Source organism: Labrus bergylta, chromosome 16 (genome assembly GCF_963930695.1).
Source record: "Labrus bergylta chromosome 16, fLabBer1.1, whole genome shotgun sequence".
NCBI classification, from domain to species: domain Eukaryota; kingdom Metazoa; phylum Chordata; class Actinopteri; order Labriformes; family Labridae; genus Labrus; species Labrus bergylta.
In genome coordinates this window covers 2,683,985-2,696,471 of record NC_089210.1, presented here as the reverse complement: position 1 = coordinate 2,696,471, position 12,487 = coordinate 2,683,985, and the positions used below count along the sequence as shown (strand labels likewise).

The 12,487-nt window shown below is 41.5% G+C and overlaps 1 protein-coding gene across 1 annotated transcript in view; it reads left to right on the top strand.

Annotated features, from left to right (window-relative positions):
- LOC110000941 (alpha-1,6-mannosylglycoprotein 6-beta-N-acetylglucosaminyltransferase B-like) overlaps window positions 1-12,487 on the top strand; it is a 58,295-nt gene that overhangs the window by 31,813 nt on the left and 13,995 nt on the right. The window contains exons 8-10 of the mRNA XM_065964941.1: window positions 8,095-8,226; window positions 11,540-11,673; window positions 12,002-12,132. Coding sequence (XP_065821013.1) covers window positions 8,095-8,226; window positions 11,540-11,673; window positions 12,002-12,132 — 397 coding nt within the window. The remainder of the gene's footprint in view (window positions 1-8,094; window positions 8,227-11,539; window positions 11,674-12,001; window positions 12,133-12,487) is intronic.

The following is a 12,487-nucleotide window of genomic DNA, read 5'->3' as shown; positions in this document are numbered from 1 at the left end:
TTGAAGCAGAGTTGTGGAGACTGAACAGAGGTTGTATTCTAGCACATGACATGGCCTTTAAAGCAGACTGGGATTCCTTGGAGTTGGACTTTTTTCAGGAGAAGCACTGACAAGAGGAGTGGCTGTAATAAAAATGCAATAAAAAACAGATTAGAAAGAACACCGAGCTGTGATCCTAAAGTAGGGAACATGGCGGCACAGCAGGTTCCCATCTTTAATGTCTGCTGGGCTTCTTTGGGGGGGCTTCAGACCGGGCACATTTAAACAGTACCTGGTTAATTCCACTTGGTGTTTCTTTCTACAAACGTACAGACTCATGCAGGAGCCGTGTGATCCATCACCAGGAGAAGTGACCTAATGGATTTAATGGACGTGCAGGGTTTCTGAAAGTGAACAACAGGAAACATTAAAGCTCAAGCACAGAGCCTCGTTATGCTGCCAATCTGAGGTCGTGCTGATGCTCCCTCTCGCCCTGCAGCCTCTCTGCTTACTGTGCTCAGTTTCTCTGCTTTTAGAGGAAAGAGCAAAAACAGCAGCGTAGTTAAAAATAGCCGGTGCAGACCGTCAGTGACGAGGAGTTTGTCTATATAATTGAGCTTAACAATACAGTGATGTATGGTGCAATCTACTACAGTGTGGTGTGTGTTAGTATAGATTTCTTTCAAGCAGTAAAGTTGCATATCTCACCTTGAAGTTTCTGTTTTCTGAAAAGCTTCAACAAAAAGCTGGACGTTTCAAGGACCAGAAAAAAAGAACATTTCTCATTGTGGAGAATATTTGAGAGTAAGGAGCAGGGAGGTACTCGAGTTCAAGGACTAATTCAAACTCGGTGGTGGTTTGTCATTAAGGATGTATGAGGACGGATGCAGAGTTCAAGTCCGATCTTTGGTTTCTCTGGTAACAAAGAGAAAATGATAACAAAGGGTTAATCTGGATGTTTTTATCTCAAACACTCAGTTCAAACTAATGAAGAGATGAGGCAGAGGGATCATTACGCAGATGAGCTGGCAGCCATTTTCTTTTGGCTCTGAAGCTCCGCCCATGCAGGTAACAGTCGGGTAGAGGAGAGTCGGGGAAGGAGGGCGGGATTTCCCACAGAGCAGGGTAGAGGGCAGTCATCTTGTGCATGTAGTACACTGCCCACACACACTCAAATGTGTACTCTTCTCTTCAGTATGAAGACATTTGACTGCATCAAGATCAAATAAAGTCCTCGTAAATAAAGTCTCCTTCGAGAATAGAAATGGGAACGAAAACATGAAGGAGCTGCTGATTTTGTGCTTCACTCCCTCTAACAAAGTGAAAAGCAAAGATTTATTTTGATAAAGTAAAAAAATAATGAGCCCTAGATCCTTTTTTTTCTTCACTTTTACACAGCTGTTAAACACAAAAGATATTAGACAAGAGCTTCCACTTTTTGCGAAGCTGTCTTTAATCGTAATCGGAGGCAGAAAAACTTCACTTCAAAGCAGCGAATGAGCTCTATCTGATCGTAACAGTGCCAACATCACACTTTTTTGTCTCCTCACCGCCATCCCGCTGTCTCAAGTAGCTGATTAGCATGCCAGACCGCGCTTGCCTCTGCTTCACAAACAGTATCGCATCAACTCTCCCGCCTGCCCGTGTCAGTCTCCTCACGCTGAGCGCCCTCTCTGCAGGCCTCGGTAAACTCCTTCCCCCCCCCCCCCAGCCACAGCCCCCTCGCATGTGCCTGGAAATCTGCCCCGGCCAATTCCCCTCACTGCTGGACATGTGCAGCCTTCCTTTAAGAAGTAATGCTGTGTGACTCTGGAGTCTCTTACACTCATTTGTTCCTCTGCTTCTCTTTTTTTTCCCCCCAAACTGGTGAGCTGCCACGGTGCCGTCGTCCAGCTGTGGAACATAAATTGTGCCCTCAGGTGTGTTTTTTTTTTGCCTGGAAATGTACGCGAGTGTTGCAGCTTCTTCTTAGTCTTTGCCGTCTAAGCGAGTGTTTATGTGTGTTTTAAATCATAATGCAGCGGAGCAACTTGTCTTCAACGTTCCTAAAAGAGCACATGTCACTCCGCTGTTCCTCACCCTCCACTGGCTCCCAGTTACTGCTCGCATCAGATTTAAAACTCTGCTGCTCGCTTACAAAACGGCGACAAAAACGTCTCCTCCTTACTTTAACTCTCTGATCCAGGTCTACACCCTACACCCTGTAATCTGATTGGACGAGAGGCATTCAATGAGTGTTGATATTCAGTACAACAGCAGTGGGCGTCTAAACACTCGCTCTTTCTCTGTTTCAGCTGTACCTTCTACTAAAAAATAATGTTTTAGCTAAGGACCTTTGAACATATGAATATGTTGGTACCTCAGAATCAGGAAGGACACCAAAACAACTGTCGGCATGTTTCTTATTCACCGGTTGCATGATAAACAGAAATATATAGACGTGCAAAACGTATCAAAAATGTAGGGACGTTATTCTGATTTGACAGCAGTCTAGTCATAGTCAAGTTGAACATCTCATGTTGGTTGAAGCTAAATTATTGATGAAATAACCAGAAAACATTCAGTTTATTGCTTATCATTAATTACTAATGGACATGTTTGTCAGATGATGACGCTAAGAGGAGCTTCTGAATTTTCTGTTAATGACGATGAAGCTAAATATTCTCCTGATGCAGCTGCTGGTCTCCTTTGTTTGTTCTGCTGACCTTGAAGCTGTAAAAAAAGAACACTGTAAGAATCTAAAATAACACATCAGCAGTGCTCAGTGAAGGATAGATTCATAGTTGGTTTAAGTCTTTTTGTGGGATTTGTTGATAACAACTCAAAGATAAATAATACCAGCCTTATCCTCTCATCTTGTGTGCATGTGTCAAAGAGATAAAGACAGAACGAGAGTGAGAGAGAGAGAGAGAGAGAGAGAGATGTGTTTGTGCCTGATAGTGTTCCTGTACTACTGTAAGTGTGTGTGTGTGTGTGTGTGTGTGTGTGTGTGTGTGTGTGTGTGTGTGTGTGTACTTTGATTTCCACACTCCTGTCTCCTTAATGCTCTTTAATCCTTTTACTCTTCCCTTAAAGTTTCCCTGGATTTGCATATATCCAATTAAACCTGAGCAGCAGCAGCTTCAGTGGAACAGTGAGGAGCCTGTAATGTATCCGCTCTCAAATTAATGTGCGTCCCTGTTAGACTACCAGCAACCATACAGACTGTAATTCAACCTAAAATGCATGTTATTCCTCTAAGTTTGCTGGAATAACAACATAATAAATACAGATGAAGAAATAGGAGAAAGTCGAGCTTTGTCGGGTCGTTTCTCAAAACGGCTTTACTCCAGGTACAGGCTCACACATTGACTATTGCAACTCCTGACTGGCAGATCTTCTGCACTATCAAACCCCTGCAGAAGACCTCTGCAGCACTGGTCTTTATACCAAAACAGAACATGTCACTCTGCTGTTCATCTCCTTCCTCGGACTCCCAGTTACTGCTCGCATCAAATTTAAAACTCTGCTGCTCGCTTAAAAAAAAACAGAGACAAAAACGTCTCCTCCTTACTTTAACTCTCTGATCCAAGTCTATACTTAAAGCTGATCGTTTGCGGTTGTTTCCTCCTCTCTAGATCGTTACTTGTGTTGTACTTACTCTCTGTTCACTCGTTGCTTTGGGCCTGATAAATAAATTGTCCAATTGTATAACTTTTAAAATGTTTGTTTATTTATTGGAGGTCGGAGGTAGGGGGCAGTAGCTCAGTCTGTAGGGACTTGAGTTGGGAACCAGAGGGTCACCTGCTCAAGTCCCGGTGCAGACCAAGCATGGTTTGGTGCCCCTGAGCAAGGTACCAAACCCCCTCCCCACCATCAGCTCAGGAGCGCCCGCTGTGGGCCGCTCCGTCACCCTGACATCTCTCCATTAGTGCATGTCCATATGATCTCGTTTGTGTGCATGTGTGTATATACTTCAGCCTATGTGTGTGTTCATGACTATAGAGTGTAAAAACTGAAATTTCCCCTTGCGGGGATCAACAAAGTTAATCTTCTTCTTGGATCGATCCTTTCTGAGGCATTCCTGTGAGTCATGAAATCTAAAGCTGATTGTTTTTTTCGCGACAAAGCATCAAACATATTTAGCACTCAAATTGACATTTTAGGTCCTGAACACTTTCATGCAGATATCTGTTTACAGATGTGATTAAATCAGAGTCAGATTATCGCCGATGGGAGCCAGGAAGTCATTACAGCCGCTCGGTGCCATCTGGACTATCTTTTGGAATATTTCTTTACTTGTCACTAATTTGCTGTATTTGGTCCTGGCTGTTTAGATTTTGCACTGGGACTGTTTTCTTTCCACACGCTGCACATTTATAAAGCTTATTTAGAAGTGGAGAAGACGCTCTTTGTTTTTTGTAGGATCACCTAGGTGTTTACCTTTTCAGAGAGGCTGACTCTCTGACGCTCATTATCCTGTCTACTATGGGGGGGGAACCAGCCGCTATGCCCGTTTCCACAAGACTGCATTGCTGACTAGATATGTTCTCTGTCCACAGAAAAATCGATATATTCTCTTTTTTTTTTTGTGCAGGTGTTTGTGTGTGGATGTGTTTCTAAAGCAGACAGCGAGGGAAAGAGGAGGTGTAAGGTCACGGCTCTGTGACTTCAGAGATGCAAGAACTTTTTAAGAAGTTGGCTGCAGTTTGAAAACACTCAAAGAAGCGTCATGCTCCTCCGATCTTTTATGCTTTTGCTCGCTTTTCTTTTAAATATGAGGCTGTCATTCAAATTTAAAGAAAAGACTTGACGGGGCTCTTTTTTTTAAATTTGTAGACTCTTATCTTCATAGGAACATTTTAATTTATATCTCTTTATATTAGGTCATTGTTGCAGAATCTTTTTAAGGCACTTTTAATTCATCAGTAGCACATTGTAGTGCAGCTATCTGTTTTATCTGATGTTCAGTGTCTCTGTGCTTAACTTTTTTATCTTTCTCTATTTTATGCAAAACACTTATCGAGATAATACAAGCACAAATACAAATCTCATAAGTTATTATGAGCAGTAAGATATAATTGGCAATAATGGATTAAAGTTAGACTTCTCAAATCGATGTTTGGTTTTCTGTCTAAACCAGTTCACATGAGGGTCAGTCCTTTGTGCTGTTTTCCAACACAGACGTTATAATTGCACATATACAAAAATGTTTTAGTACGGTGAGAGAAACTGCATCTGAACAGTTCATGTCATGTTGTCTTAACTTGCAGGGTGCAGGCGTTGATATAAATAAGCATACAGAGTATCTGCACTATCTTCTTTTTTAAACATTGCTGTACATAAATAAACAACGCAACTTCAGAAGGTCAACACTTTTTAATTTTTTATATTCAGGTCTAATTACAGATTTTTTTCCTCAACTGTTTTTAGGTTCTTGTTTAAATCTCACATATATTTTTATCCCTGCACGGGTTATGTACATTTCTTGTATAATTCTATTTTTAATTGCACAGTTTAAGTTTGATTCATCTAGAGGTATTCTTTAAATCTTTTTTTCAGGTTAATATATATGTATGGGAGGGGGGGGGGGTTGGTTTTGTGGTTTAATTTGTAACAAATGTTTTATGTCATGTCTTTGTAACTTGCTACTGGATGCTTTGAATTTCCCTCGCTATCTATCTATCTATCTATCTATCTATCTATCTATCTATCTATCTATCTTATTTCTCAGCTTTTGTACCGTGACTTTGCTGTTTTAAGAACTGCTGAAGTTTGACAAAGCCGTTCTCTGTCCTGTAATGAAAACAGACTCAGTTGATTTTTGCTCCAACTAAGTGCTACCTGTACTCCAGCTAAAAGCTCGGCACTCTGAAGCTCTGCTCTACTTTGTCATCACAGACAACACATCTCTATCTCCTGTCTTTAATGATTTTTGGTAACTTGAATCTTTTCTTACTGCTATTTTCTAGTTTTGAGACAAGCCTCCACTTCTTCTGTATCCGAGGAATCTGGACTTGATGATTGATGCATTTTTGTTTTGCAAAGAAAAAGAGAAAAAATTGTAAAAGCTATGAAAACAGAAAGGCTCCTGCTGACAAGAAGAATTAGGTTAAAAATGTAAAAAGCAATATTAAGATATGCAGTATGTTCAAATATAAAGAACACAAAATGTGCATCAGGTGCAGTGGAGGAGCTGTCTGTATCTGACAGAAGAGATAGTGTTTAGACCACAGGAAGGACATTTGTCTTGGAATCCGTCCTGCAGTTACAAGAGAATTAAATAAAGAACATAAATAGAGATCATCTAAAAACACCTTCCTGAAGCAGTGACATATCGCACATCCTACATTACCTGTTATTCAGAATATTGACAGACGTGATCAAACATAACAATGGCACATTTCATTTGTGCAACCCTGACTGTCATTTGCATTTGTTCATTGTGTGGAGACAATACAGAAAGAAAGGAAAACACTCTGCACTTGAACCTGATTTGCAGGTTAATGAAATTAGGAGTAAAACAGAGTGATTAGGTTGTCTAGATAGAAGATAGTTGAAACATCATCTGAAAGAGACAGAAAATGCAAAAGGAACTCTTGTGGTGTTTCGGTGCCACATTTAGGGAGTAAGTGGTTGGTAAAGGGAGTGGATGCGGCACAAGTGATGCTTGAAAGCAGCTTTCAAAGATGCATGGTCGAACAAACATTCTGCATGTTCAGACAAAGTGTGTGTGTGTGTTGTGTGTGTGTGTGAGAGAATTGTTGAAGCTCCCTGTTGTGAGTTTTTTGTATTTTGCGCTGAATTTAATAATTTTTTGGTTGAACGGCTCTCCCCTCCGTCTCCCCGAGAACACTGACATGCTTCACAACGCTGGTGGGCTTTTTTCATTCTTCATGTCTTCAACTCTCTCTCTGTCGCCCGCCCTCTTCCATACGTGCATACCACCAACCCACACACACACACACACACACACACATGCATATCTCCAGCAGAATGGGAGAAATCGAAGAGAACAGCTGTGGAAAGTAGGACAGTCCCATCATCACCACCTGTTAGTCTTTTTTTAGCGTCTTTGTGTATTGAAAGTGTTTTAGATGATTAGGTTGTTTTTTTTCAGGCCCTTCATGGGGAATCATTTTTTCATGTCTGTGAAACAATCACATCTTTATCATCACAGTAAATGTTTGTTAAGCTGTTTTCACACACACACTCCTGAAAATCTCTACAAAGTTTTAAGACAGCCTGCTCCGGACATTTTTCCAAAGTTTGTTTTAATACATGACCCTCAGTGGGAATGCTTCTCTGTCGAGGCAGGAGGATGGATTTAGGATGGAGGGCATGACTGCGGAAATCCAAGATGGTGGACAATGCAGCAGAGTCTTCCTACACTGTAATACAAGTTGTTTGCCTTTTATATTAGGCTAATAGTCCGTGTAAATTAGTGAATGTATGCAAAGTATCAACAGAAGATTGGAAAGGAACAAACTGAGGAGCAGAAGAGAGAATGAAGCGGCCTCATTATGTGCACAAAGATCACATCGACCACTCACAGGTCGAGTGTTATGATCGTCATCCTGGCTGTTTTCTGCTGCGTTTTCACATCCTCCCACCCTGACTTCAAAAAAAACTTTTACTACAGAAACTTGAAGTTCTTTTAAGAGCGGTCGTAAAACATTGCTTTTCTCTCGTGCCTTTGGTTGCTAGTTTGTCTTTTGTTTATCATTTTAAATGAGTTTGTATTGTGTTTGTTTATCTTCTTCTGTACAGCACATTGACTTTATGTTTGTATGAAATATGCTTTACAAATAAAAATTATAAAAAGTTGAATTGAATACAGTACGGGGCCAGCAGGAAAAGTTCAAGTTCTGAAAGAGTTGGGCTGGTCACACACGTGCAGCTCGACCTGAAAGTGTAAGGAAATGTTCAGGAGTTTTGTGCATGTGTGAAAACTCCCATCAGGCTCTTCTGAGTGCTAGTTTAAAGGATTCCTCTGCAAGACACTACATCGTGTTTCAAACTGCTGCTCTCTCACTTTAGCGTGCTTTGTCTCGTCTTTATGATTCTCTGTTTGCCGCTGTGTCCACTGTTTTCTGCTGACTTTGATGCTAACTTCAGGAACTGCTCTGTCTGCAGGTCTTTAGGCGTCCCTCCAGGAAGAGGAAGCTGCCCTCTGACAGGACCTCTGCCTTTTGACCTGATCTACACCGACTACCATGGCTTACAGCAGATGAAGCAGCACATGGGTCTGTCCCTGAGGAAACACAAGTCAGTCTTTTGCTCTCTTTCTCGTTAAAATATGATCAGTTCTGTTTGTTTTCTGGGCTCTTTGTGTGCGCTGTTTGTTTGTCATTGATTCCTCATTAAATGTTTGACTACTGGTTTATTGACAGGCTGGTACCTTCACTGTACTCCGATCCAGATCAATCAGCCAGGTGCAAGTGTCACTTCTCTTTATGCAGCGAAATCAGTTTTTTTAGATCCAGAAAGAAAGAAAGAAAGAAAGAAGAAATCTAATTCCGATAAAGGGGAAGTTCAAAGAAAACAAAGTTTTAAAGTTAAAGCGGAGGAGAAACTATACTTTCCATCTTTCCTCGGTGAGTCACTAGACGTCCCTGATCTTTCCCTAGCAACACATCTGACAAAAAGCAAACCCTTTTCTTGATTCCCACCTCGGTCTTTCCTCAGAACCAACCGATATCAAACTGCAAAAAACATTAGTCTTCAGTTCTAAGAATCACAGAGGAATTTTCATCTCACCAGAAAGTCACCTCTTCTGAGTCTTCACATTTGGATCCCTGTCGTGAGCCAAACATGTCTCAGCCATCTGGGTCCCCCCCCCAACCCCCCCCCACCCAACATACCTGCCAACGCTCCAGTTTTTCTGGGCTTCCTCCTGTATTTCTCAAGGCTGTCTCCTGGCCCCCCTCCATTTCATTATCTCTCACAAGAAACTCCTACAATGCATGGATTCTTATTTTTTGTATGTTTGTCTGAAGATGCCAAAGTTGCCAGATCGTCTATGACTCATGATGCACACACACACACACACACACACACAAACCACAATCACCTATAATCGGCAACACACAAGATTCAAGAGGCGTGTTTACGCGACGGCTGCTCTCAAGCCAAACAGTGAAAATGTGAGTCATCTGTGACATATTGGGCGTGCACATTTCCACTGTTGCCTCATGATAAGTTGATGTGAGACGACCTGTGACAAGAATGACAGGTGACATGTGATTCTTCACACTTAAATATAGAAATCAAGTATCTCCTCTGAAAATAACTCTGTGAGTCATGACTGTCTACAATGGGTGTAACACCCGAGTCCCACTGTCTGTGATGTTTTCAGAGTTTTCAGAGTCCTATCTTCACTTTGTTTACATCGCCAGGACGGCCGGCTGACTCCTCCCCTCGTGGATAAAAGTTGTTTAATTGAGGGACTAGAGAAAAGAAGAATAACATACTGTACTCACTGCTTAACTGTGTTTCTAGATCACGCTCATTTCAGGTAAATTTACATGCAGTGTGAAGATACCAGCATAATAAAGATCGCTAGCATTAGCATGCTAACACAACAATGCAGCGCAAGTTGTTTTGGTTTCATGCTGGTGCTCAAGGGCGACATCTGCTGGATCAAAAGAATCACATATAAAGCCTTTAATACTCAACGCCAAATTGTAAGATACAAAAACGATTACAGTCAATTATGTCTCAAATTTAACTCAACATACACCAGTGATCAAATATTATTGTCGACATATTTCTGGTTTTCATGATTTCATGGCAGATTTCTTCATGTTTCCAATTAATTGACATGTAAAAATTGACCTGAGGGCCACGTTGAGGGTAGATCTGGGCCGCATGTGACCCCCGGGCAACCAGTTGCCCACCCCTGGTTTATACTGATGGACACTTTACATAACAGTACCATCAGTGTGTGAATGAGTGTGACCTGCAGAGTAACAGGTCCATTTACATCCTACATCACTTCTTATGACGTGATTACCTTCATTGGTCTGTAGTAAAACAGATTATTTACAGGTGATGCTATAAGTCACAGAAACGGGTGACTAAGAGACTCTAATAAACATACAGAGAGTCTGTTCTTCTGTTTATTGCAGCTGTATTTTTTAAGCGCGGGGTATTCCTCTACATTGTACATAATGCATGGTGTTCTGCAGTTTGTTTTCCTTGTTAAGGTAAGAGGAGAGAGCGGCTGCATTCATCAAATTAGTAAGCAGCAGGCGCTCACAGTTTACAGTAATTCAGTCTGTTTCTTCTCCTGCAGTTTGAACTCTCCTGGGGGGGGAAACATCCCCTGATCCCAGTAAACACCAGTCCAAGGTCCGCTGATCAACCACAACCTGTCAGCTGTCAGAAGAGCAGAAATATTATTTACTCTCCTCTCCTGCCTGACACTTGAGCGGAGACGCAGGGGGAATAATAAGGCTTCTGAAATAGTTTCACATCGCTGGATTTTCTTTTAGACTTTGTGAATATTCACCGCTCGTGTTTTTTTATGTTTTTGTCTCAAGCAGCTTGTCAAACAAACTGATTTCCTCCTTTGTTCTCATCGTTGGTTTTCAGCTTGAGTTTGATGTAGGAGGAAATGAATGCAAAGTTGTATTAGATGTTTTGGTGTTGATGTAGACAAAGGACCATCGTTTATTCACAGCTGAAGCATTTCACTTAATCAGAGGAGATAATTCACACGTTTCAGTCGATTCAAAGAGACTTACACACGTTGTACGAGAGGTTTTTAAAATGTGTGTTTCAGTGTTGCTGCTCCTCACGGGGGGACGGTTAGTGAAGATGCTGATGTTGTGTTCAAGGTAGCAAATGATAGAAAGGTAATAGTTTTCATTTGACAACACTTCCATATTTATGAGTTAATTCATCTTATTAATCGAGATTGGATAAACCAGAGGGCCTCTAACACATATCCAAAAATAAAATGTTTTGTTTCGCATTTCCTGCTGTTAGTAAATAGAAGCTAAAGCTAGCGTCCAGCTAAACTGCTAGCTAATACCCCCTAAAGGCAGGATTGTTTTGGGTCAACTGGCTAAAGAATCTGATCAGTACTTTTGGTACTTGAATCAGAACAACTCTTTAAAGGCTTTATATTCCAGCAGATGTCGCCCTTGAGCTCCAGCATGAAACCAAAACAACTGGCGCTGAATTGTTGTGTTAGCATGCTAATGCTAGCGATCTTTATTATGCTTGTATCTTCACACTGCATGTAAATTTACCTGAAATGAGCGTGATCTAGAAACACAGTTAAGCAGTGAGTACAGTATGTTATTCTTCTTTTCTCTTGTCCCTCAATTAAACAACTTTTAAACACGAGGGGAGGAGTCAGCCGGCCGTCCCGGCGATGTAAACAAACTGAAGATAGGACTCTGAAAACTCTGAAAACATCACAGACAGTGGGACTCGGGTGTTACACCCATTGTAGACAGTCATGACTCACAGAGTTATTTTCAGAGGAGATACTTGATTTCTACATTTAAGTGTGAAGAATCACATAAAGACTTTAAATAAACCAAAGTTGATGTTCTTGATTTTCTCTCAGGTGTCACATCCGAGTGATCGACACCTTTGGCACCGAGCCCGCGTACAACCACGAGGAGTACGCCACTCTGCACGGCTACCGGACCAACTGGGGCTACTGGAACCTGCACGGCCAGCAGTACATGACCATGTTCCGTATGTGGACTCACTTACTCTGATTGATGATGTGCGTCTGACTGTGGGAGCGTGCAGTGTGGGGGATGAACGTTTGTGGCTTCATGTGTGAGTTTATAAAGTCACCAGGTTGAAACAGACAGAAAATGAGATTAACCACATTCTGCAGTCTTATTGGATGAAATTATAGCTCCTGGTTAAACGTGTGCAGCTTCTGTTCTGAGCTGTGATCTGGATCTCCACAGCAGCTCCTTTTAGTGGAATCTTTTTTTTCTTCTTTTTTTTTTCCAAACATGAAATGGGACTTGTAACTTCATATTGCCCGTTTGGTTTTGTTTGTCCTTGGCAGCCCACACTCCTGATAACTCTTTTATGGGTTTTGTGGCGGAGGAGCTGAACGAGACGGAGAGACTGAACATTCAGAGGAACAAGGCGAACAACATGGCCGTCGTGTACGGCAAAGAAGCCAGCAGGTGGAAGGTCAGTATCCTGACAAAAACTCTTAATGCATTAAGTACATTTAGTGACATGTTTTGTGTTCTCTGAGAGGAGAACAAAGTGGATTTATGAGAGCTTTGTCAGTTAGTGAAGGAATAATTCAGTCATGAGGTCTGTAATGAAGCACTTCCAAAGAGGATCTTTCCACTGATGTATAAATAGAGCTGTGATTAAGGGCAGAGGTTTTCAAACTGCCAGGGTGTTTAGGAAAGTGAGGTGAGACTCAGGCCTTGTTCAGAGATTGAGATTGAGATTTTTTGAATTCCATTAAATCAGAATCAAATATGAAGTTTAGTGAGCGTTGGAACAGAAGTTTCCTCTGCAAACGATCACGACA